The 27,821-nt window shown below is 32.1% G+C and overlaps 1 protein-coding gene and 1 long non-coding RNA gene across 2 annotated transcripts; one reads left to right on the top strand and one right to left on the bottom strand.

Moving 5' to 3' along the window:
* Window positions 1-2,818, bottom strand: LOC131613077 (uncharacterized). The gene is made up of 3 exons (XR_009287562.1): window positions 2,619-2,818; window positions 1,607-1,680; window positions 1-1,519 (listed from the first exon to the last, which is right to left on the bottom strand). It is a non-coding gene; the product is annotated as an uncharacterized LOC131613077 (long non-coding RNA).
* A 6,569-nt stretch (window positions 2,819-9,387) lies between these two features.
* LOC131613076 (uncharacterized protein At3g28850) lies at window positions 9,388-11,058 on the top strand. Its single transcript, XM_058884790.1, has one exon. The coding sequence runs from the start codon at window positions 9,465-9,467 to the stop codon at window positions 10,713-10,715; it is 1,251 nt and encodes a 416-aa protein (XP_058740773.1). The 5' UTR covers window positions 9,388-9,464; the 3' UTR covers window positions 10,716-11,058.
* Window positions 11,059-27,821: the final 16,763 nt, after the last annotated feature.

Here is a 27,821-nt window from a genome sequence, read left to right as displayed (position 1 = left end):
TCGCAGGCAGTTAGATGAGGTCTTTGCAGACTGGGAGCATCACATGGTCCCTGAGGAGGCACGGGCGACGCTAGCAGAGCACGACTGGAGCTGTGTCGAGGGGTACATCACATGGTACTATAGAGTCTCACATCCATACATGCTTTCAGCTGCAAAGAGGGGTCCTCCCAGCCCAGCCCACGAGTAGATTCTCTATGCGCATCAGGCTCAGTTGGACCACACTCAAGATCTTCTTCCTCTGTGTTGTTAAATAGCTAACAGGGGCATCGGAGCCATTGCAGAGGGTTTATTCTCTAAGGGGACTGCTTCTAGGCGTGTGCTGGATGATATGATCAGGATGGCAGAGAGTGCAATTCTGTACCGTCAACATCGTGCCAGGACCCGTGAGACACTTGATGCTAGGGTAGAGCCAACAGAGCCCTTGGTGGACTCGGAGGGGATGCGTAGGATGGTACGCAGGAGGACGCCCGACATACTCAGTAGTTATATTTGATGATGTATTTATATTTCATTTTTGTATGTATTTGATGATGTACTCGACACTTTAACTGATATTATTTATATATTGTATTTTTATTGGTCTACCTACTGTTGTCTTTAAAATGCATTACTGAATTTGAATATCTATGTCTTTAAAAATCGAGTTTCTAATGAAAATGACATGAATTCAAAAAATAGCAGATTGTTCCGTAGATGCACCTACGTAACACTCTATTTTCACCACATTCCGTAGATGCATCTACGGAAGAATTGCTAAATTGAAAATAAGGTGAAATTAACTGTGTTTTCTTTTATTTTATACGATTTCGTAGATGAATCTACGAAAGGAATTAAATTTTTTCAAAGTATGAGGTGCTTCCAGATATGCATCTACGAAAGCAGGGGCAAAATAAAAATTTGCAGGGTGTATAAGATGTGTTTGAGGTGCATTGAAAAACTATCTAAAATAAATCCGTTCTCTAAAATAATTTTCCATTAATAGCTTAAGAATGTACCATTCTCACAATTCAACAAATAACGACATATGACTAGGGCTGGACATCGGTCGGTTTGGATTGGATTCGGGCCCAATATGCCAAACCATTTGAAACCATGGATTCATTTCCTAGGCCCAATTCCGACTGAATTTTATATCGGTTTGATCGGATTCGGTTTAATCGGTTTATCGGTTAAAATGGATCGGTTTGTCGGTTAATTGATCTTAATTATCATAAAAAAATTCAGCTACATTTTAATATTTAAAAATAAAGCAATGCTAAATAAAAAAGTTGGGCATTCAAATATAACAAACAACCCAATAGTATATAATTGTATCTGCAGCATCATATAGATCACAACACAGTCTATCAATATATTATAGTTATCCAAATTTAAATTTTCAAATATTTTACAAATAAACTCATCAATGAACACCTGTTTGATTTGATCAAATGCATGCCGCCAGTCATGAAACAAATCATTGATACTCAAATTACTCTGGTGGAGATCTTCCAACCACATGCCATGTAGCAAAAAAATGCTGCTCAAAGAGAAAAAGAAAACCATTCATGAAAACCTAAACACACAAGAAGAACAAGATTTTATAAAAATCAAAGAAACAACATACCTATAGTTATATTCCAATCCAAATAAGCTACTTCTCATATAAGCTACTTCTCCTTATGTATCATAATCCACCTCCTAAACAAGAAATTATGTTTCAATGAGTTATATCATATCATATATGCAATAAAACATGCAAACAGGGAGAAAAAAATATTAATAATTCAGAATTCAGTGTAAATAAATAAAATAAATTCATCAAGGAACATCAATACAGCAGCAGTAAAACATCAATACAACAGCAGAAAAACACCCCTACAGCAGCAAAAATATAGCAATGCTGCAGTAGAAAAAACAGCAATACAACATCAGCAGCAAAACAACAATACAGCAGCAGCAAAACAACAATACAGCAGCAGAAAAAACAGCAATACAGCAGCAGCAATAATACATCAATACAGCAGCAGAAAAAACAGCAATACAGCAGCAATAATACATCAATACAGCAGGAACAAAGCTATTATTAACATGCTATTTTATAAAAGACATTTAATTACCATATTTGTTACTAAAAAACATCATTACAAAACATTCAATTCATCAAGTCCACCAACAACTTGTTTGCAAGGATTCATCTTCCAATAGGAAACAACAAAAGAATCAAACTCAATAACAAAAATGTGTCTAGAAGTTGAGTTTTCCCAAAGAATAAGTAATATTTCACTTCACTGATGCAAACCTCTGCTAATCATATTCGCATCAAGCATATACAAATCTCTGCTAATCAATTTCACTTCAAACATTTTATAAGATGATGTTAAACTCAAACAAATATTTACAAGAAGACATATAAGATCAAGTTAAACTTAAAATCACATCAAAATTGATTTGAAGATGATCAAGTTAAACCTAAGATTTGCACAAGACAGGTTCGGATTCAGACTTAAAACAACACAAAAATCATTTTGCTTGAAAATGTTAAGGTAGAAATCCTTGATTTTTCCCAAGCAGAGACAGAGAGAAAGATAGAAAGAGAGAAAGAGAGAGAAGGAGAAAGAGAATGAAGAAGTACTTACATCGGTGGTGGTTCGTGGCTTGGTGGCGTGGTGGTGCTCGTGGATAACGAAGCATCGACGGCGGTTGAAGAAGAAGATAAAACCCTAGCGGAAAGATACTGAAGAGAAACAAATTTGGAGGAATGATGAGAACTGATGAAACCCTAGTTGAGTCCATTAATCTGTCAAGTCCTATTAACTATCTCATCTATACTTCCCTTCCTCAGCCGGTCGGGTGTGGATATCCATGGACTCAAAAACAGCATCCGAAACCGACCGACATAATCCATATGAGCCCATTTTTTTTCAACCCGGTAACCCGAAGACCCGCCTAACCCGACCCACATGTCCATGGGTCCCTTGGGTAGGTCGGTTTGGACTGGATTGAAAAAATCTGTCCACCCCTACATATGACGTTGAAAAATGGCAATGAAAAAAATGAATTATTCCTATGCCCAATAAATAAATTTATTTCAATTTAATGAACCACATATTACAAATATACTAAGTAATTATAAACTTTCAATAACATTGATGTATAATATTTAAAAACAAATTTACGTTTCATTTTTAATTTATCACTAATAGAAATTTTCTGTTTTCATGCGGCTTTACTTATGGGTCGGGTCGGGTCGGTTCGGTTCGATGGACCGAGCCCATTTGAATGGTGGGCATTAAATGTAAAATTCTGTTGAGAAATTTGTAAAGAAAACTGTGATGAAATTTGAATGAAAATTGGAATTTTGAGTTTGATTAAATTTTGGTCTACTGAGAGTGAAAATAAGACAATTTCTTTATCCATCATCTTTGGTTAATTTGGAGATGTAACTCCGAAAATACCTAAAAGAATTAAGATTTTGGTTAATTCAAATATACATATCCGAAAAAATTCTCTACAAAATAGTCAGAGGTTTTTTCAGATAAGGATATCCGAAAAAATCCCAAAAAATTGAAAATTTTGGAATAATTTTTAATTCAGATATTATAAAATTGTTATAATTTATAAGTTATGAATAATAATAATAATTATACGGTTGATATTTCTATTATAATTCCAATTATAAATTAAAAAATAAAACTCATAAAAAATTTAATTATTTTTTAATAAATTTCATATTAATAATTACTAAAATTATAACTAATACACAACAATTATGATTATATAAAAAATAAATACATTAATAACTATTCAACAAAATTTTAAAATAAAAGAGATCAAGTAAGAATAAAATTATTTACTACTTTATTCATATTTTAATATAAATTTCGAATTACATAGTTTTTAAAATAATAAATAAAAATCACAAATATAAAAATTATTTTAATGATTAATTATGATAAAAATATCATTTTTCATTTAGTTTAAAAAAAATTACAAGAATATTTTGTCTTAATTTTATTTAGTGTTTAAATTATATATTTAATTTTATATAATTCAAAATTTACTTATGAAATATAATAAAAATATTTTTCATTTATATAAGTTAGTAAAATAATTTTTAACTTTAAAATTGTTTTGGAAATTTTGTGTATAAAAATAAAACTTTTTAACTATAAAATTATTTTTGAAAATTAGTTTATGAAATGATTTTTTTTATGTATCATAAAAAAATAGTAAATAAATTTATTTATTATTATTATTATTATTAATATTATTAATTTTATATATAACAATAAGATGTTGATTTAAATACTTATTAGGCTAATATTATTATTATATCTTGATTATATATGAAAGCTCATTGAAAACATCAAAATTAACGTTATATGAAAGCTCATTTTGACGTTAATCTTTGGATATCTTGATGATATAGTAAATCATTATAGATAAAGCTCAAACTTTATAGGTATGATCTATATGATATTATGTTTCAATCCAACGGTTGAATTTAAAAAATATTATTTCGAGATGTAGTTATTGAACGAGTGTAACTCGTGGTGTAACTCTTCGGGTGTAATTTGATCCCTCCTCATATATATATATATATATATATATATATATATATATATATATATATATATATATATATATATATATATATATATATATATATATGGGGACGACTCAAGTGAGAACACTTGGTTATTATGAGAAATGAGAACAATGAATCACGACCATTAAATTTTGATTTGTTGATTTTAATGGACTGGATTGGTTTCTCTTTCTGTGATCCTTAGTATTTATTTTAAATCAACATAGAAAGAGAAATCAATCTAGTCCATTAAAATCAACAAAATCAAAATTTAATGGTCGTGATTCATTGTTAATAATAATAAAAGAAAAAGGTTAGTAAGTGAATTGATAAAATGCAAATAGAAAAAGAAATAGAGATTTTAAAATTGATTTGATTTTAATAATAATTCAATTAAAAAAGGATTTTAAATTGAATTAAAATCAAAATTAAAATCAAAGTTAAAATTGAAATTGAAAGAAATAAAATCAATTGATGTAAAAAAAAACTTAACTTTGAAAAATTAAAATAAAAATGAATATATTTTTTAGTAAAAGAAAAAAAAAAGGGAAATTAACTAAAGAAACTTGAAACCTGGACTTGAATCAGACTTTTGATGATCACAAGATTTATGGAATCATGAATTGCAAATCAACAAAACGTGGAACTTTCAAGCCATAAAAATGACCTATAAAGTTTTCGATGAAATTCATGGCCTTCTGAGCACAATTTGAATTCAATCCTTGAAGCAAACTTGTTGATAATCTCATTTGTGATACTGTGCAAAAAGAATCGTCTCTAGATTTTCAAAATCGAGGAAATTATGATTCTTAAAAGTTGGACAACAGTCCTCTAAAATCCGGTCAAAGTTCACAAAGTGACCTCTAAAGTGTTCAAAATTTTGATGAACTTCTACTCATAATCAGCTCCAGACTTGAAAAGATGAATTGGAGAGGATGTCGAGGAGATTCATATGCCCGAAGAGTTTCTCAAAGATTTTGAATAATGAAGAAGTTATGAACTTCTGAACTTGACTGTGAAATGTTGACTTTTAGGTTAAACTGCTTCGAATCATCTTGCAAATATTCTTGATTCAGTCCCTATCTTACACAATAACAAAAGAGAAACAAGACATATTTTGCATTTTTTATTTTTATTTAAGGGTTAGTTAATATAACGAAAAATCTTATGAAATGCAATGATGAAAATGAGATGGAATCTTTAGGTAAAATTTGGGGTACAACACCGCCCTAATTTTTTTGCAGGGTGGGCCAAAGTTATAGGTCTGCATCCTTAATTATGTCCTCCCTACCCCGCCCCATTTTTTACAGGGCGGGCATGCCTATTTTCCACCCCTAGGCATTGATAACCAGATACCTAACATTTATTTCCTTAGCTTGATCTTCTTATCCAAAGCTAATCATCAGAGTGATATATCCTTTTACCTATATCTTTTCTTCTGAGAATCCAACCAATGATCCTATGAAGGGTTTTTAGGTCTTTTGGGTCGAGGCGAAGTCTTTCGAACGCCTACCAGTATAATATGTCTGCAAAGTTCCCTTGGTCGATGAGAACTCTTTTAATCTCCCGGTCGTCACATTTGACGATAATAACCATGGGGTCGTTGTTATGAGGGTGAGTGCTTCTTGCATCTTTCTCTAAAAATGATATCACGACCTCTAGTACTTGAAGGTTTCCTTCAATCTTGACATCAAGAAGGTTTTCTATGCTTAGCATTTGGCGAGCATACCTTTTTCTAACAAAGCTTGTTTCCCTGCCTTCGGCAGACCCTTCTGCTTTAGTGTACAATGAGTGATGTGTGGCTTTACTATCCTCGCCCTAGTACAAATCTTTGGTGTTGTTAGGCCTGGGACTCTCACCATCGTCTCTTCCACGTGAACTAGATTTGTCTAATGAGTTAGAGGAGTCACCCTTCACATATTTCTTGAGGTGTGCTTCCTGTTTCAATTCCTCGATTTCCTTCTTGAGCTGATAGTAGTTCTTGGTGTGATGTCTCACTACCTTGTGAAACTTGCAACATCTTTCTTGTTCGGAGCCCATCACGTCTTCCTTAGGAGCAGGAGATGTAGGAATATTGTGCGAGTAGAGTACCTCATGCCAAATTTTCTCATGGCGAGTGTTGAGGGACGTGAAGCTCTCCATTGCCTTTCCCACCTTTTTGAACACTCACTTGTCCTTTATGGGCGAGGTATAATTGCTTTTGCTTTGATGATGCGAGTTCTTGGCATTGGGAACACGCTCCTTGATGTCACGCACCTTCTTTTTGTTGTTGCTTTCATCGCTCTTTATGTAACACTCAGCTCTAGTGACCACTTCTACTAACGACAATGATGGCTTATGGACAAGAGATTCGTTGAAGTACCCCGCCTTATGTCCATTTTGGAATGCCCCACAAATATTTCTTGGTCTGGTTGGACGGACCCGATGGTGGCCTCGTTGAAGCGGGCGAGGTATTCCCTCAGTGATTCTGACAGACCCTGGTGTATATTAAATAAATTGATGGTGGACATATTCCTGTGGCGGATGGCAGTGAACTGGTGTACCAGATGCTTTACCAGATCTTGGTATCTGTTGATATAGGTATGGGGTAAACTCATATACCATCGTAGGGCGACTTCTCTGAAAGTGCCAGAAAATAACTTGCACTTTAGAGATTTAGGAGATCCTATAATGGCCATCTGTGTATTGATGGAGGTAACATGTTCGTAGGGATCACCATGTCCATCAAACTTGGCCAAGGAAGGAGGCTTGAATCCTTCAGAGATAGGCACCCCCATATATCGTCTGAGAGTGGTTGGGGGGCACAACAATTCCATTTCCTCTGGGAGGTTGGGATTTTTTTGGCGCTCTCTAATATTGTGGAGGTCGTATTCAGACGTCTGGTTATGGCGACTTAATTTGTCCACGGTGGTACACATCTCCTTCAGGGTGTCGAAATCACTGTTATCGCTGGTACCTTGTAGCGTAGGGGGTGAAGGGTACCAACGGGAAGGGTGATGCTGATAAAATAAGGTGTGGCCCATGTTTGTTTTACTAGGGCTCCATTGTATTGGTAAAAAAAATACAGGGTGTATGTTCCCATAATAGTGATAAGCTCTGCACAATGGTGTTTTTAAGTGATTTAGAAGGCCTGCTCACGTGAGGTGACAGGCTCTATTGATGTCCGATGAATACAGTGAGTGTGGTGCTATTTAGGGCATATAGAATACTTGAGGCCTCACTATCTCCTTGTGCGGAGATGCATTTATAGAGGTATATAGGACCTATGATTTGAATCACCCTTAGTAGCGTCAACTGATCACCTCTTCTCCAGGGGAGTTATTGACCGCCTATATTTTAAAATTAATTAGGACTCCTTCTTTCCTGACCTACACATCAGAGTTTCCTCTGAGAGGATCTCCGATTCATCGCCCGAGCGATGCACCTCTTAGACGAGGGCGTCATGGTCTAGGGCATCTGCAAATATAACACTACATTCCCCTTGTTCTTATAGATTTGAACTAAAATGCTTCTTCTCCATTCATCCGACATGCACTTTGACCTCATAATTTCATTAAAGAGTTAGATGAGCCACTCAATACCTCTATCTCTAAGATTTTTTTACACTTCAATAGGTATGTTGTCTGGTCATACCGCCTTACTATTACTCATTCTTTTCAATGCTTCCTTTATCTCTTATTTCTGAATCTGGCGATAATAATTATAGTTCTGGTCCTCTTTTCTAATGTCGAGTCTGCTAGAGTCTGGTGAGATATCATATTATTCATTAAATAAATTTTAGAAGTACGTCGTCCACCTATCCTTCATATCTTTTTCCTAAACCAAGATTTTTCCTTCTTCATCTTTAACACACTTCAATTGATTGAAATCTCTAGTCTTTCTTTCTCTTCCTTTAAGAAGTCTATATAATCATCCTAAAATTTTATTATACAATTTACACACAAAAAATGTAGAGAAAATAGGATATGCATTGTTTTGCATTGTCAACTAATCGTCAACATGTATTTTGCCAAATCACGTTTAAAATTTAAAATTATTTTAATAACATAATAGATGGTTAGTTTTTATTGAATGATCATGTAAAATTATTTTATAGCCTAGATACATATCAATTAAACTTATAATGTATTAGAAATATATTTTGTAAAATGAAATAAAAGATTAAAGAAGAAAAAAACGGATGAAAAAATTTAAATAACAATGTTTATAAAAAAAATTACATAAAAAACAAGGTTTTCATAAAATTTACCAAAATGTCTAGGTTTTGCAGGACCCCCTAGAGTATGCGCCAAACCATTTGGCGCATTAGTATAAAATTTTTTGAGTTAGCCAATCCATTTGGCTTAAATGTTGAAAAGTAAAAAAAAAAAAAAAAAAAATTTCACATTTGCGCCAAACCATATGGCGCATACTCCTAATTTTTATACTAATGCGCCAATTCATTTGGCGCATACTCCAGGGGGTCTTCAAAACCTAGACACTTTGGTAAATTTTTTGAAAAACTTGTTTTTTTGGTAATTTTTTTTTTAAACCTTGTTATTTAAATTTTTTTTTCAAAAAAACGAGATAGATGGAAAAGAGAGATTAATCTAAGTCAACTGTATTTAAAAAACTATCTATAATAAGGTAAGCAAAAATGTACTAATGGTTAAAAATTATCTGTAATTAATGTAAACATGAAACAAAAGTGGAAAAAAAACCCATTTCACATTAGTAAAGGGATTCGAATTTTTTGACCGTTGGGCCCATTGTGGTCGAGGTAACCGTTAGGACAACGTAAGAGCCGTTGCTTTGTAACATAATCTTAATAAAACTACCAAACAAAAATCACAGAGTTAGAGAGAGAAAGTAACAGAGGTTTGTTCGTTCTTCCTCAAACCCATCACCATCATTCATGGGTTGCGTTTCCTCTAAACTCGTCAAAAAAGACATCAACCAAGAAAATGGTTACCTTAACCATGTCGTTTCCCTCACTTCCTCAACCTACGGAGCACTCAGTCTAGACAAGAACAACAACAACAACAACAACAACAGCAATGACTCTTCGGCTTCCAATGTTTCTCAAGTTTCGGAAACCGAACCACAAACAGTGTCCAAACCAAACCCATCACCATCACCATCACCAACCCACAAAGACAAAGATACAGAAACTGTTATCAAGATCAATGCTTGGGAACTCATGGAGGGTCTTGAAGAAGGAGTACCCATTTCGAATATCCCCAAGAAAAGCCCAAAGTCAGCACCTTTTCTTCGTGGGTTTTTGGCTTCTGATACGAGGAGTCCTTTGAAGTTTCTTAATCAATTCGGGTCACCGAAAACTACAGTCAAGAAATCTTCAGGGAAGGAGAATAAGGTTCAAGTTACTAATATGGTTAGAGGCGGTGTTCGACGCTTGGATTATAGTTATAGTCCTAAGGGAATTTTGAAATCCGCTACTAATTCATCTCCTAAGAACTCGAGTTTTTCTGCTAAAGGTTCTCCGTTTTCTGCTAAAAGAAGAAACAGTTTTGGGAATGAGAGAAAGAGTACTGATTCCGTGTTTGAACCAGAACTTGTTGAAAACTATGAAAAGGAACTTTCGGAAGAGGAAGAACAAATCAAAAGAGTTGTTTTTGCTACTCCGAAAACACGAAGAGCAAGGAAATCTCTAGACTCAATAGCCCTTTTGAATGTGTATGAGAAAAACTGTCCTCCGGGGGGAGAAAATTCTGTTGTGATTTACACAACCACGCTAAGAGGAATCAGAAAGACATTTGAGGATTGCAATAAAGTTCGGTCGATCATTGAATCTTATTGCGTGTGTTTGCGCGAGCGCGATGTGTCGATGGACTCCGGGTTTAAGGAGGAATTGAAGAAGCTAATGGGAATGAAACAAGTTCAAGTTCCGGTTGTGTTTGTGAAGGGGAGATTTATTGGAGGGGTTGATGAGGTTGTGAGATTGGAAGATGAGGAGAAGTTGGGGGTTCTTTTGGAAGGGATTCCGAAGGCGTTGGGAGTTTGTGAAGGGTGTGGAGGAATGAGGTTTGTGATGTGTAGGGAATGTAATGGAAGTTGTAAAGTTTTGGATGAGAAGAAGATGAAGAAAAGTGTTAAGTGTGGTTATTGTAATGAGAATGGAATCATTCGTTGTTCTATATGTTGTTGAAAACTGATTTATTGTGTTTGTGTGGGTTAGTGTTATGGGATGATTTAACCAAGCAATGATGCTTGATGTGTTGTTAATTTGTTGTTATGTTTGTAGGAGTAGGGTTCTAAAGAGTGTTTTAGTCCCTAATTTGTTGTTGATTTGATTAATTTATGTCTTGTATTTGGGACACTGAATGTTTTTGGACACTGAATGTTTGTTGACTAATCTAATTCAAATTTATACTCCTCCAACAGAGAGAATGTGTTTGGTATTAGTACACTTTAAACACCTTCAACAGAGAGAATGTGTAATTTCATTTGGCAGGAGATGAAGTATTGGTATTAACACTTGTATGCTAGTAAGTAACTGATATCCCTTGAATCTCTCTTTGACTCGTTGTCACTAATAGAATATTTCATGCTTTTCTAACCGCGGTCTATGCTTATTTGACCAATTTCTCTTTTCATTTACTGCCTGGGTCAAATAATAATAATAATAATAATAATAATAATAAAAATAATAATAATAATAATAATAATAATAATAATAATAATTATTATTATTATTATTATTTTCTTTGAAATCAAATTATATATTAATGTGACGAATAAAAAACTATTATAAACAAGGCGATCAACAAGATCCAGCTCATTAAACACCACCAAAGACTAAACCTTATAAGCTAAGGCATCAATGATTTTGCAATATAATGTCTCAGCTTTGGTCTATGCTCTATATACAATTGTATCAATGATATAATCTCCTATAATTGGTATTGTTGTTAGTATTTTTAATATAGTGGGAATTTCTGTATCTCCAATTTTCATAAACAGCTATAGTGAACACACTTTTGAGGATTTGTGACTTGCTTTTGCAAGGATTTGTAATCCAGGACAGTTCTTCCTGCCAATCATTAGGATTGTGTTGAAGGTTCAGCCAAGCAAGGATTTGTTTCCATATGGGATAGGATTGGCTACCTTTCCTGTTCCATAACTATGATGCCTTTGGTGTTAAAGTATGATACATAAATGAATAAAATAATACATTTTAGAGGGAGATGATGATTAACTAGACAGAGACACACACAAAGTTACCAAAGGTATCGAAAACCAAAGGCAGCTGATCCTTCTCTGTTTCCATATATTCCTTATGTCTGAAAAGAAGTCTCTCCTTAGTAGTAAGCCTGTTGTGACATGCCATTCACAACATAAAAAGGGTCCTAGGTCTGACAACATTGTTGAGCATTAATTTCTTCCATTAGAATGGTTGTTGAGGTTCTTTTAGGTTGTAGTACATTTGTCTAGTATAAAAAGTGTTATCTTATAACATCTTCTGCCATAACTGTTGTTGCACCACTATTTGTCTTTGTTTCAAGATGACCTTTAATATCCAAGAACAAGAGTTCCTGATTGGAACAAACATTAACTCAACTTTCTTGATGTAGTAATAGTGTACCCAAAGCAGTTTCATAAGACAAGCTTGGTTCCCCTCCTTGATGGAAATGATGTTCAAACCACCCTGATTTTTGGGTGTGTAAACTTTACTCCAAGCCACCAGGAATCTCCTAGTAATAGTTTCACCTCCACTCCACGAGAAGGATATGCAAATAGCTTCTATTTTTTGTGTCACTTTCTTAGGCAGAGGGATGCATTACACCCAGTAATTTGTTATAACAAACATGACATTCTTGATCAGTTGCACTCTACCTGGAAGGCTAAGTAATCTAGCACTCCAATGATTAACCATAACTATTATTTTATCAACCAAAATAAGACATTGATGCACAGACAGTTTCTTGCTTATTAAAGGTGCAACAAGGTACCTGGGAGGGAGAGCCCCTTCTTTAAAGCTAATCAAGAGTTGAATTTCCTATTTTGTCTTGTCATCAACATTGCCACAGTAAGAGTTGCATTTAACTAGATTAGCAGACAAACTTGTTAGGGGTGGCAAAATGGGTCGTGGTCTGCCGGCCCGGCCCGCGCACCCTTTTAAAAATGGTAGGTTGGGTTCCGATTTTGGGTCTGCAACCCACCAAAGCCCATCCAGCAAAAGCCTGTGGCCCTCCGAAATTAGTCGCCTGCCAAATTTTCGTTCAGTTTATCTCGCATTAAGCCCTCCCTTTTTAGTTAACTCTAGTCATTCCAATTTTTGATGGTTTTATTTTATACATTTATTTGTGAATATATACAATTTTTTAAAGTAAAATTTGTTAAAAAGATGCTTTATAAAAATTGATCTAAAAAATAAGTGAAAAATATAATTGAAAAGTAAAAAAAAAAAACTATTAATCTATTATAGAATAAAAATAAAAAATAAAAAATTGCGGGCAAGTCCGCCGCCCTCCAACCCTCCACCTTGACGGGACGAGCTAGATTTTTATGCACATTTTCACTTGGCGGACTTGTCCGTCCCTCTCTTTTTTAGCGGGCTTAAGACGGAGTGGGGCGGGGTAGGACAGGCGGCCCGTTTTGCCACCCCTAAAACTTGTGGACCTGGAAAAACTATCAAAGGCTGTCATGACTAATTCTATGAACTTGATGTCTCCCCTAACAAAAAACACTAAGTCATTTACGAAGCTCAGCTTAATTATGCTTAATTTTTCACATTTAGAATGAAAATTGATATTATGTATGGCCTTCAAATTCTCCAAGACCCTATGAAGATATTCCACTACAACAAAAAGAAGAAGGGAAAGAGGGTCCCCCGTGTCGCAACCCCCTTTTGGCCTTCATAAATCTAGCGTGATCTCCATTAACTCTGAATTTATAGGAAATGATGGGGGACAATAAGCATAATCCACTTGATAAACTTGGTGGGAAATGTGAAGTCAAGACTCTCCATCTATTATGTTTTGATGAAGACAAAATGATAAACAAATGAATGGAAAAAGAATGGAAAAAGCTTCAAGTTTAATTGTAACATCAAGTGATCAAGATTCATCATAATGAAAGCTAGCAACAAATATATCAAGAATTCTACTTTGAAGACTAACATTGGTCTTATATTATTGAGGTACAAGCATGCAATTATATTGATAATTTTAGTGCTCAAATTATTCTCCAAAAAATCACTTGCATGCATTGTTCATTTGTGTTCAAAATTACTTTCAAATATAATTTTTTTTATCATGTTTGAACCATGTTAAATCACTTTTAAATATAATTTTTTTATCATGTTTGAACCATGTTAAATCACTTTCAAATATAATATATTTACTTGGATAAATCAATAGATGTTGTATAAAGTTGGTTCAAATATTTAGATAATTTTTTAAAATTTTCAATTTTTAAAACATGCAGAATTTGGTAAATTATGGCAGTTTTAGCCATCATAACAGCACTGAAAACCGCCATAATTTACACCGGTCTGAAACAGTGTTTTATTTGAATTTTGAAATTTGCTGTCAACTTTTTAAGTCAGGCCGTTGGAACCGACTTAAAAAGTACTGTACGAATTTAATAAAAAACAACAACTTTTTAACATATTTTTATGCACTCTTCATGAAACCTTTTCATTTTAAATTGACATTTTTTCATGATATTTTTTCATGACTTCACCATGGTTCATAAAGGTGTTATGCTCTTATAAATACATTAAATTTCAAATTACAATTCACCTCTTCCATTGCAATTTAACATCATATCTTTTTACTCAAATTTTCAAACAAGTGTTTTTGTTCTTAATATTTCATAAAGAATTTTCTACATGTATGTTCATAACATTCTAGAAAATTCATATAATTCTCATAAACACTTGAGCACTATATTTTCATTTGTTTGGAAGAGAAGATCAATCCTAGTGATTGATATATGTTCATCAACATTACTACTCAAATATATTTGGTTATTATCGACTTGCTATCCAGGATTGTTGGAAGCAAGGATTTTTTATTACTGAGACGATTGTTCTCATAATCAAGTTAGTAAATCTAAGAGGATTGTTCTTAGTGGTTGAAATCTTGTTGTCCAAGATTTTTGGAAACAAGTGAGTCATTGAGGGAGGATCGTTCTCTTAATGTACTTAGTGAAAATCCAAGAGGATTGTTCTTGGTGTTTGGTGTGTCTTGTGTAAGTCACAAACAATAGTAAAATCTCTTTCATGTTGAAAGGGGACTGGAGTACTCTCGAATTGTGAGGGGAACCAGTATACACCATTGTGTTCTTTACTTTTCTGCATTTACCGCTTTCACAAATCATAACCAGAAAAGAAAGTAACACATTTCTAAACTCTTGCACCAAACCAGAAAAATAAGAACAACAAGTATTCAAAAAACCGGATAAATCTTCAAAGTCCTAATTCACCCCCTCTTAGGCGCATTCAATAAACTTACAAGAAAGCTAAGCTTCTTTAGAATGGATTCCAAAGCGCACCATTCCATTGTGTTATAAACTTTCTAGAGGTCCATCAATAACTAGGGGTGTGCAAAATTTCCGGTTGTGAGGTCCAAATCCACAATGAGATCCAAATCCGCTTTAAATATCCTGATATAATTAAATGGTTATTAACCGGTTTAGTTATTTATGGTTTGGTCACCCATCCATATAATTCGGATGTAATTAAATGGTCATTAACCGATTAAATTATTTTTGGATTCGATTATAATCCGGTTATTATCCAAAAACCAAAATTAATCCAAATATTTTAGTTCAATTATAATTTTTTCAATTTTCAAAATAAAAAATATTTTAAAATTGGATTTTTTAAAAAAATCAGTTATAAAATCCTAACCAAATTTATAATCGATTTTATAATCAATTTTAATTGAAATATAGTTATGGTTATAAATTCAAACCATTTAAATAGTTTAAAATTTATTATGGTTTAGTTTTTAAAAATGACCAACCATACACACCTCCTTCAATAAGTTCGTAAACTAAGTTCGTAAACTAAAAGAATATGATCTATAACATATATTTGGACACACCTCCTTCAATAGAATATTCTTTAATAAGTTCATAAACTAAAAGAATATGATCTTGAATGTGATGGCCTCAGAAAAAAAAACTACTTGGCTTTGATGGATGATGCTGTTGAAAACTTTCCCCAGCCTTGCTGTCATAATTTTAGAAATAAAGTGCAACAAGAAATAGGCTTGTATTATATTATTCAAAGATCTTAAAATTTATTTACTACCTATATATCAGTAAACTTTCACTTTTTTACATCTATTATTCAATTCAATGATCTTAAAATATATTTATAATTATAATAAAAAATGGAGGGAGTAAGTAAATAACTTAAATGTTTACCATAATGCACATGCTGAGAAATTCGCTTACATGATTAAAATATACAAGACATTACGACGTGAATATAGCCATGTGATGCATATGCTGAGAAATTCTCTTACACGATTCAGGAAACTATGAATGCATGGAAGAAAAACACTTAAAACGATACCCAATGAACACATGTTATACGAGATCATAAAACCGTCAATTAATCAATTCATTTCAATCATTTAAACAACCCATGCATGACTTGTTCCTTTCATCACCAACTAATTTTCAAATAATATAAAGTCCATGTAAGACCAAAATCCCGGAATTTCATCTAAACCTCATTCTTATGCAATTACGAGAGGTAAAAGAAACTCCCCTTATTTGAGAATTTTCATCCCTAGAAGATTGATGTGAGTATGGTGTGTTGAGTTCTACTAAATTACTTTTGTTTATAACCAATGATTGTATTTACGTGAGAGCTCTAGGGTACTCTAACTCAAATATAAATGATATTAATTAATTAACAACCAATTACAAATTTTTAATATAGTTTAGAGGGTTTGACATCATTCATAAAAATTACAAAACACCTGCCCTTTCAAGCCTATGACTTGTTGGGGAGTCGGAAGCACCAATAAGATCAATGCTTCAGGACCACAAGAGAGTGAGACACCACATCTCAACATATCACCTTAAGATTTTAGGTTGAGATGTGATGTCTCCCTCTCTTGTGATCCTGTAGCATTGGTCTCATTCGTGCTCCCGACTCCCCCGAACTCTCCAACAACTAGTATCAGAGCATGGTTCGATTTGGGGATAAGTGTTTTTAGTATACTTCGTGGTTGCAGTTTTGTCTGACCTTCCACGTCAGAAAAAAGGGTAGTGTTGTGAAAGAGTTGTTGAGTTGCAATCACAAATTCCGTTGTGCGGTTTGGGCTAGAGAAAATTGATGGAAGAATTATTTTTGCCTTGTGGAAAATTCAAGTCAAATATGTGTTCATACAATAAAGATTTCACAAGGTGAAGGATTATATGACGATGGTTGGATAGCTTTCTACCAACATGGAAGTTGTACCATAAAGTTTTTACCTGGTTTTCGGCATGTGAAAATTTTTGAAATGGTTTAATTTCAAGTGAAGTATACTCTTCTTTAGTTAGAGTATGATAGTTTTTAAAATTATGATTGTCGATGAAGACAATGTAAAAATTCTTGGAATAGTGTAGCTTTAAGTGACTATATTCTTTATGGTGGAGTATGATTGTCGGTGAAGACAATAAAATTTAGGGTGCGTTTGATTTGTAAAATATGAAGTACTGGACAGAACAATACTAGACAATACAAAACAGTACAAGCCAACTTTTTGTATTATACTGTGTTTGATGGTTACTGGACTAGACAATTGTTTTATCGATTTTGCTTGATATGTCTATGCACCATACAAAATAATATAATTTCTAATATAATATTATTTATTAATATATAAAATATAATATTTATGTATCAAAATATTAAATAATAAGGAGGAAAAAAAAGAAGAAATAGTTTTTTACTCTACTTTGTTTAATATGTTTATACAACAGACAAAATAATATAAGTTTTGATATAATATTTTTAAATCAAAATATTAAATAATGAGAAGAGAAGAAAAATAATAAATTGAGAATTTTTTCTCTATTTTATTTGATATGTCATGAACCGAATAAAAACAGTATAGTTTTTACTATAACATTTTTTTATATATAAAATATTAATATTATATTTATGGATTAAAATATTAAAATATAAGAAAGAGAGTAAAAAAATAAGTTTTTGATATTTTTTTATAATTAGTGCTTGGGACAAAAAAGTTGTCTCATGGTTTAGTAGAGGACAAGAAATTATGGTTTTGTCCATTACCTTGTCATAATTTTTGTCGAGTACCATGATCAATTTCTGCATCAAACAGAGTACAAAAAAAGTTGTCCAGTCCAGTACCTCGTTTTTTAACAAATCAAACGCACCCTTAATGTATTATTTTTAATCAAGGTGAAGATTGTTGGGTTTGGTTGAAAATATACATGTCAAAGAAATCTCACATCGTTTGGTTTTGTGAAGGAAGAGGGAGTCTAAAGCTATATATAGGATTAAAGTTTTTCTAAGTTCCACATCGCTTAGTTTAGTGATGGAAAAGAGAATTCAATGCTATATATAAGATTTAAGTTCTTGGTTACAGATGCATCAGTCAAAAGTACTTTAAGCTTGTATTTGTTTTTTTTTGTTCTCTTATGCTCTTGCATTAGAGTATTGTGAGATGTAGTTAAATATTTATGGGTTAATAGTCATTTGCCCCCCTGCAATAGTAGCGATATTCGGTTTATACCCCCCTTTTAAAAAAAAAAATTGTTTTACCCCCTATAATATTAAAATTGTAAGTCTTTTGCCCCCTAAGAGGGAAAATTACCCCCCTGTAAAATATATTTTTTTGATTTTACTCCCTGGTTTTTACACGTTTAGGGGGGTACCCAAATATTACAGGGGGTAAAACAAAATTTTTTTTTAAAAGGGGGGTAAACCGAATATCGCTACTATTGCAGGGGGGCAAATGACTATTAACCCAATATTTATTTTAGAGAGCGTGGGAGTATTGAGAATCCGGATTATTTGAGGGCATATTATATGTTGTAACACTTTTCACATAGTGTTATTTTCTAATTGTCTATTAACAACAGTCGTAATTTTTTCTTTGATTTTTTAAATTTTCACGTTAATCACTGATGTTATTATTTTATACTTTTTTTCTCTATGTTTGTTATTTTTCCAACATATAACTAGCCACTTCCAAGTAAACGACTTTACTTTAAATACCACCTCTAAATTACTTATTTCTTATTCTTTTGTGTGAGCTTTCTCTCTTCTTCTTCTCTTTTGTTCTTATTTTATTTTTTCTTTTGTTATATGATTTCCTTTTTTTAGTTAGATTGGGTTAAGTGGAAAATGTCCAAATATGTTCCTCTTATTCTCACTAATGACAAAGCCACCTTGACTACCAATTGGGCTAACTAAGGTTTAGACTTTGGTTACTAAGTGCACACCTTACTCATATACTTTTCTCAACTCTTGTTCAACCCTACATAGTGTTACTCCAATTACATCTAAAACTTCATGTATTGGGTTTTACCTATATGCATCAATTATCAATTATATAACTAAGAAAATAAGATGCATCCAAATTATCTAAATTGATCTTTCTTTTACATTAATTAATACTGATAAAAGGTCATAAAAATAATTAATTTAATATTTTAATTTTTTTCATTTAATCTACCACAAAGTAACATGCGGCTTTATTCCAATCAATCATTTTTTAACTTCAACTTTATCCTCCACATTTCATTTTCCTACTTTTCAATTTTTCTGTCTTTCCTTTTTATTTTTTAAGTATAAATAAAAAATTTAAACATCTTTTTAATGTAACAAACAAAAACATAAAAAATGCCAAATTTTTAAAATATAAAATTTAGTCTCAACATAAAGACATAATTATTGTATAGTTTTTAAAAAATAATTTATAATTATTGAAAAATAATTTAAAATTATTTAGACAATTAACGAGTCATTATCAACACAATATCAATTTTATTTTTAAACAATAATTGTCTTTATTTGAAAGACAAAAATCTTATTTTTAAAAGTCAATTTTTTTTCTCTATCTCACGAGTATCCTTGTTTTCTTTTTTTGTATGATTATTTAATACAGTTGAGTTTATACGGTCATTGTTCATTTAAGTTGAGTTTATACGATCATTGTTCATTTAAGTAACTCATTTTAAATTTACATGTGTATCTAAATATATTTTAGGATAATGCTACCTTGTGCCCCAAGGGCACAAGTTAGGAATCTTACTTATAAAAAATTTGCCTTGAAAAAAACACTAAATTAATTAATTTTATATTTTTATTAAAACCAGTGCACAATTTCCAATATATTATTCATGCAGTTGGTTCTTATCTTGTGTCCTTAGGGTACAAGTTAACATTACCCTGTATTTTATACTGTATCAAATTGGATAATACTCAATAGTGATGTAGATTATTAACTTTCCATCTCACAGGTCACTATTAGAACAATTTCTATTTTATTTTATTCAATAATTATCTTTATTTGAAAAATAAATATTTTATTTTCAAATGTCAAAATAAAATTTTCCCTCTATCGTCTCACGGGCCTTTTTCATTTTTCTATGATTATTTAACACAATTGAGTTTATATGATTATTATTATTTTATATTTAAATAATTCATTTCAAATATATATGTGTATATATATTTTATACCGTATCAAATAAATTTACTCGTGCGGATGCACAGATATCTTACTAATTATTCAATAATAATATGTCATTTTTATAAGTAGTAAATAAAATGATTCAAAAAAAATGTAAGATCACACAAAAATTTGAAATATCACTAGTTTGCAATTTGTCTAATATAATTTGAAATAAATGAGGAATTAACATGTCATCTTCCAACCCCCCCGCCCCCAACCTATGGAAAGACCAAATTGTCCAACCAATATTCGTTACCATATTTTCAGAAATTTACATGAAGAAGCGCCCGAAAAAGATTTACGGTATATTTGTGAAATTTCCAGTATTTTCTATCGGAAATTTTGGAATTTCAGGTATTTTCTTACCGGAAATTTCAAAATTTTCGGTATTATTATCATTTGCCAATATTACCGGAAATTTTAAAATTTCAGGTGCATATTATTATTATGATACTGAAATTTTCGAAATTTCCGGTTTTTCAATCTTTTAAAAATAAAAAAAGTTATTTTCCTTATATTTTTTAATTTTGCAGTGAGGACCAGAGGCAAAGACGGTTCTATTGCGGGACGGACCACCGACAGAGCAGGTTCGGTTGCTCAAGCTGCTGATGAGGCGCAGGCCTCAGAACTACGTGCTGGACGCCTTCCTCCAATCGGTTCTAACCGAAAATTGAGGACTGAGCAGCAGGCGGTGGCGAGGTTCCATGCACCTCGTCGTCGGGCTGATAGAGCATCCAGTACAGTGGAGGAGCCGGTGGTCTAGGTGCAGGTAGTTTTGGAGCCGGTGATAGTTGAGGAGCAGGTGGCTGTTGAGCCGGTGGTTCAGAAGCAGGTAGTTGTTGAGTCGGTGGTTCAGGATCAAGTGGTTCAGGAGCGAGTGATTCGGGATACAGACACCAGCACTTCTGCATCTATAGGGCCATCAGTACACACTGATGGAGGTTTTCTCGGAGGACCTTCTGACAGGTTGTGTTGACAGGATACGCTGACCATGTCGCTTATAGGATATGGGCGCAAGGTATGTAATATTTGCCTTGTTTAAATACTTAATTTTTATGTTTATTACATTATTTGATTTATACTAATTGTAATATTGGTCTTGTTTAAATGCTTAATTATATTATTTTGTTACAGGAGCGTGCAGTGTTGAATTTCGTTTCTCACGGGTTGAAGAACTTCCCCTAGAGTCGGATGCCTGAGCAGGTGAGGAGGATAGTTGAGGATTTCCATCTGATGGACTTTGTTGGATGCTCCTTGACGATGTTGGACGTCTCCCTGTTATTAGCTTTTGTTGAGAGGTGGCACTCAGAGACATCATCCTTCCATCTTCTATTTAGGAAGATGACGGTGACTTTAGATGATGTGGATGCCCTCTTTCATATTCCAATTGCTAGTACGTTTTTCACACCAATTTGTAAGGACCAAGCGACGGCTGTGCGTATGGTTATAGATGATTTTGAGGTTGATGAGGTGGATGTGCTACGTGAGTTTGGTGAGACACAAGACTTTCAGTTTTATATATATATATATATATATATATATATATATATATATATATATATATATATATATATATATATATATATATATATATATATATATATATATATATATATATATATATATATATATAAATAAATTAGTTAGTTAATAATAGATATTGTGTAGGGTGTATCATGAGATAACTTTGGCAGCAATTTAATCTTTGGCAGCATCATAAATTTATAATTAATCAAAAGTTCATTTTCAGTTTATATCGGAAGTGTATTTTTGATTTTACGTAAATACAACTTAAATAGGTATGCATTAGAAATATATTTCTAGTTTTCAAAGAGTATTTTAGAAATTGCGTAAGATTTTTCTTTTCACCAAATTTATCATGTAAATAACAAATACATAGTAAATTTAAACATATTTGATACATTGTTTGATAATTAGAACCAAATTGCATACCCTTGCACATTTTGAATGAAAAATGAGATTGAAACTTTTGAGTGTTTTGAAATGTTAAAGATTGAAAAGTAATGGAATGGAGAATGGGATAGATACGTGCATGTATATAGTTACAAATAGAAAATATCGTTCCAAAAGAAAATAGCATTCGAAAGAATTTCTTTACTTCAAATAAGTGAATTGAATATTTATAATTTAAATTCTCCCTTATAAAAAAATTAAAATTTATCAAAATAAAGAAGGTGGGCCCTTTGGCTTCTCTAAAAAAATATGGTGGATTGAAAAATTTTCTAAATAATTTTGTTTTTTTTTAAATATCTCTGAAAATCCTAAATGTCTTTTGGATATGAATATCCGAACGCACTTTTTTCACATTTTTAAGATGTTTCAGATATGCATAACCGAAGACATTTTTTTTTGAATTTTATAATTTAAACGTTAAAAATAAATTATAAGAGGTTGTTTCGCATATGCATATTTGAAAACTCTCTAAACCAGTTTTGGATATGCACATGCGAAATGTGCTCTGAGTCTTTCATTTTTGAAAAAAACTAAATAATTATATTGTTATTATTAGAGGAACGTAGTAACTAAACTTAATATCTTTTATCTTCGCGTGCATCATGTACGTCGTCCTATGCGTCATGTATATCGTCCCGAGCATTCTCGTCGTGCTCAGGGTGAACCTCCTCCTCAGGTACCTTACTGTGATCAGGTACCTCCTCCTCCCGAGTAACCTAACGAGAGAAAGACGCCTGAGACAAGCGACTCTTCGGTGCAGATGAGGATCGTGTAGGCGCCTCTTCCACGTGGACCCGGCCCCGTCCCCGAGTCACTTCTTGTTGTGCGGCTCTCTCGCGATGAGCTAAGGCTGTCTGGGTTGGCCTCCCCCGTCTTAGTTGATCGTCAGTTCCTGGTTGTCAGTCATTTTCATAAAAAAATGCCACTAGTTAATAATAGTTAATGTAAGAGAATCATCTAACATCCAATAATGAAACAAATTTGAAGATAAAAAAAGCAACTCAAAGAACATTTCAGAAGTGCATATCTGAAACTAATTAGAAGGGATTTCAGATATGTACTTCCAAAATAACTTATGAACAGCCATTGTTGAGTAACTTCCACTTCTTACCCTAACTCAGCCAAAATCCAATTTTTAACATCTAAACACTAACATTGAACTACAATAACATCAACCTACACATTGTACTAAATTTTAACAACCCTAAATTCTAACTTTGAGCTTGAGGTAAAGAGTATTGAAAACTTATAAATTTGTTGAGCTTTGAGTAGAAGTTGGAGCTTTGAGCGTCTGAGAACGCTTGAATGAAACTTGTAGAGTGAATCTTCGATACAGATTTTAGTAAAAATGAATTTTTCTTGTTGTAGGGAATATTTGGTGTTTGAAGAGAATGCAAAGAGTGTGGGTGGCTGTTTGCGTTTATTAAAATACCTCAAATTATTTCAGATATGATCTCCGAAGAAGACTTTTTTTTTTAAAAAAATGTAACTTCTCATATGCATATCTGAAATCACCTTTTGTGTAAAATAGGGCGATTTCGGATATGCATATGCGAAGTATTCTTTTTTCTTTTTAAAAAAAATGTCTTCGGAGTTTTTAAAAAAAAAAAAACATGTCTTCGGAAATACATATCTAAATTTAATAATATTTTAGGGTTTTCACCAAACATCCTTGAAAAGACATATAGATGCATAGAGAATTTCTCTTCTAGAGAAATGGACCTTACTCGCATACTGAGTTATAAATATTGATCAAACACTATTTTTCACCAGAAATTAAAATTTTTTTGCAAAAAAAAATATTTTATGTTTGTTAAATAACTTTTTCTTTAGTTTGAAGAAATAGTCAAATTTTTACTAAAAATTGTGGAATGGGTTTATGTTGGAATAATTAGGTGTCATTGATGTGTAGAGATTTGAAAAATGTCATTGAATGGGTACACATCTTTGGATAAAAAAATCTCAACCTAAATTGCCAGCTTCAGAAAACGTTTCTAGAACATATTGTACTTTTCTAGTCTAAGACTGAATTAAATGCCAATCAGTAACCACTTTGACATTTATTACTATTAATTTATAAATACATTTTGACATTTTATGTTTCATGTTTTAATTGCCTCAGCATTCAACGATGGGGTATTGACAATTAACCTATCAACGGTTGAAAGTGTGTACGAAAGCAACATTTCATGTTCAATCTTTTACTCGTTATTTCAATCAAAGTATTTGTAGTCTAACTCAATTAATTGGCCAATTTCCACCTGCATTAATTAAATTCTATGAGTAGAATAATAGATCACTAAAATCCATTTATAAAAATAATTTCATTAATCTGTTATCTAAAAAGCGTTGTTATATGATATTGTATGTTAATCCTTTAAAAATATTTATATTTATGTTAGTCAATTTAATTTTTTTTAAAAATTTTGTGAGAAATCGTTAAGTTCTGCAGATATGAAATTTAATTGGATATATTTATTTTTATATGACTTTTTGACTTATTTGGAATATATTATTATGAATGGTAATAGTTGCTGAAACACGTTTACTTAAAAAAATAAAGTAATCCTATTTCTTCAGAGTTACAGGCAATATTTTAAAATTCGGATTGACTCGATCGGTTGAATCGGTTCAACTTTGAACCATTGTCTAATTTATTTCGGTTTGGATTAATAAACTGTTAGGTCTATAAAATTGGGATAAAATTGCTTCAAGCACAAAATAACCGTAAAATCGAGACCGGTTTCGGTGAACCAGACGGTTCAAAAAATTAAAGATAATTTTTTATGTTTTACTTCATTTTATTTCTTTGTTTAAATTCAAAAAATTAATTATAGCAAACATTTAAAATTGTATATATGAAAAATAAAGAATAAAATAGAAGGACACAAGACAATGTAATTGTAATAGAAAGAGAAGAAATAATGTAATGTATGTGGACACAGGATAACAGATGTTGGTCTGTGAAGAAATTTGAAAAATTATACTGATGAATAACTTATGGCTTTGAGTTAAGCAATTAGGACAAATATATACATATTGGTCCTTAACTAATTTTATGATTTGTTATTATGTCTTACATTGCATTCTTCTTATTTTGTAAGCTTGTTTATTAGTATCGTATTTATTTGAGAATTTTATTTTACAAATTATGATATAAATTAATTTTATTATGATATTTAATAATATATTTATTTTTTTAGTTTAAATTTAATATACGGTTCAATCACGGTTGAACCATGACCCGCAAGTTTTAACGGTTTTTTCCCCGGTTCGGTTTTTAAAACATTGGTTATAGGAGACGAAGAGAGAAAGAGGTACAGGAGACGAAGAAATCCTAGCTTTTCCAAGAAGACGAATATGGTTGAAGATAGATGAAAATCCTTGTTTTGAAGTGTGAAGAAAATATGAAGAGAGGTACTGAAGACAACGAGGAGTCGTAAATCCTAGAAATCCTAGAAGAGGAAGACGTTTGAAGAGAGACGTAAGCTCCACAATACTCGCCTCTTGTTAGCTACAAATTCGATGCTCACTAAAAGAAAGATATTCAGGAGACAAAGGATCAAATGTTATGAGGAAAAGAATGGCTTCAACAAGGCACAAGATATCTTCGACAAATTACTTGACGAAAAGCTAGTCATCCTCACAGGTTGGTTGTTCTATATGGAACTTAGAAATATTTTAAGTCATTTAGACTTGGAATTCGACGAATAGGATTTCGAAATAGGCCAATGGCAGGATTTTTGGCCTTATTTGTCCCTTGAGAAGGACCCGTGGAGGCTTGCAAGAGGTAAAACGCATGCAGACAGAAACGTGTTATCTTCTGAGTAGAAGAGCGCTGTAGTCGAATTAGTATATATATATATATATATATATATATATATATATATATATATATATATATATATATATATATATATATATATATATATATATATATATATATATGAGACTTAGTAAATAGATTTTGGCTTAAATGCAGTTTTAACCCCCCAAATTTCTCAATTGCTTGATTTTGACCCGAGAAATCTCAATTGCTTGATTTTGGTCCTCCGAGTTTTCCAATTGTTTGATTTTGGCCCCCCAAATTTCAATTGCTTGATTTTGCCCCCTCGAGTTTGTCTCATTTTACATTTGATAGTCCCCTAATGACATGTAGAGTAAAATTACCATTTTTTGTTAGTTTTTCTTCTCTTATTTTTAGTTTTTCTTTTTTTTTTTTATATTTTTTTTCTATTTTTTTTCACAATTCTATTTTTTTTTCCTTTTAATAGTTAAGCTTTGAACGTAATATCTTAAAAATCTTAAATATTTCATTTAATATATGGCTAATGGAAAATTGTTTTGACGATCAAAAAGATAGATCACTAATTAATTAAAACAACAAACTCTTTGGCCAATAACTCCCTCATATTTAAGCATAAAGTCCTGAAGTCTAACAATCTTATTTGTCATATAGAATTTCAATCTTTTTATAAGAGATATTGTAGGTTTGTCTCTATATTCTAAAATAACTTTATTAAAAGGTTCACACATGTTATTGGCTAAAGAATCTTTTTAATTTAATTAGCTAGTGGTCTATCCTTTTTATTGTCAAAATAATTTTTCATCAAGCATATGTTGAAAGAAATATTTTTATAGAGAAGAAAATTAAATATTAATAAAAGAAGAGAAAAAGTAACAAAAAAAAGAGAAGTATATCTACCTGTCACTAAGGGACTGTTAAATATAAAATGGGGCAAACTCGAGGATTCAAAATCAAACAATTGGCAAACTTCAAGGGACAAAATCAAGCAATTGAAACTTGGGGGTGGGGGGGGGGGGGGCAAATTCATTCAATTGGAAAACTTAGAGGACCAAAATCAAGCAATTAGAAAACTTGGGGGTCAAAATTGTATTTAAGCCATAGATTTTCTGTGTGTTCAACATTGTACTATACTAAAAAAAATACTCAAAGTATCCAGTGTATGGAGAAATGAGTATCTCTGAGAAATGTACGGTTGAAACACCCTTATTTCCAGTTATAAAGCAGTTATTTACATTCAAAGTCATTTGCAATTTCTTTACCTTTCCTGTCGAAAACCTTTTACATTTCTTGCCTAAGTTATTTTTTTCCGCCCTTTACATTTAAAAGCAAACCTTTTATAGTCATTCATCTATTTTCCTTTAAGATTATATTTACATTTATCGCCTAGGAAACCTAAATACATAAAAATTGAACAAATATGTCTTAGGATATATCTAGTCGATCCTGCGAGTAATCAAAGTGTCTAAATTTAGAGGACTAACGCTTGTTTACCAAAACCAAGGGTAAAAACCTCCATAGTTCATTTTCACTGCTAGTTAAGACCCTTTCACCATGGTTGGAAAAGGGATACCATGACGGTTAACCAATCGTGGTTAGGTAAGGTATGGTTGTAAATATGCTACTTTCCACCATGGGTGTTTGACTGTATTGATATAATAGGTAGCGTGTTACCTATCACAATGGTGATAGTAAATAACTATTGTGATATATATATATATATATATATATATATATATATATATATATATATATATATATATATATATATATATATATATATATATATATATATATGTATGTATACTTTGTGGGT

The sequence above is a fragment of the Vicia villosa genome, linkage group LG6, assembly GCF_029867415.1.
Source record: "Vicia villosa cultivar HV-30 ecotype Madison, WI linkage group LG6, Vvil1.0, whole genome shotgun sequence".
Taxonomy (NCBI): Eukaryota; Viridiplantae; Streptophyta; class Magnoliopsida; order Fabales; family Fabaceae; genus Vicia; species Vicia villosa.
Note: the sequence above shows the minus strand (reverse complement) of the source record. Positions and strands in the feature narration are given on the sequence as shown.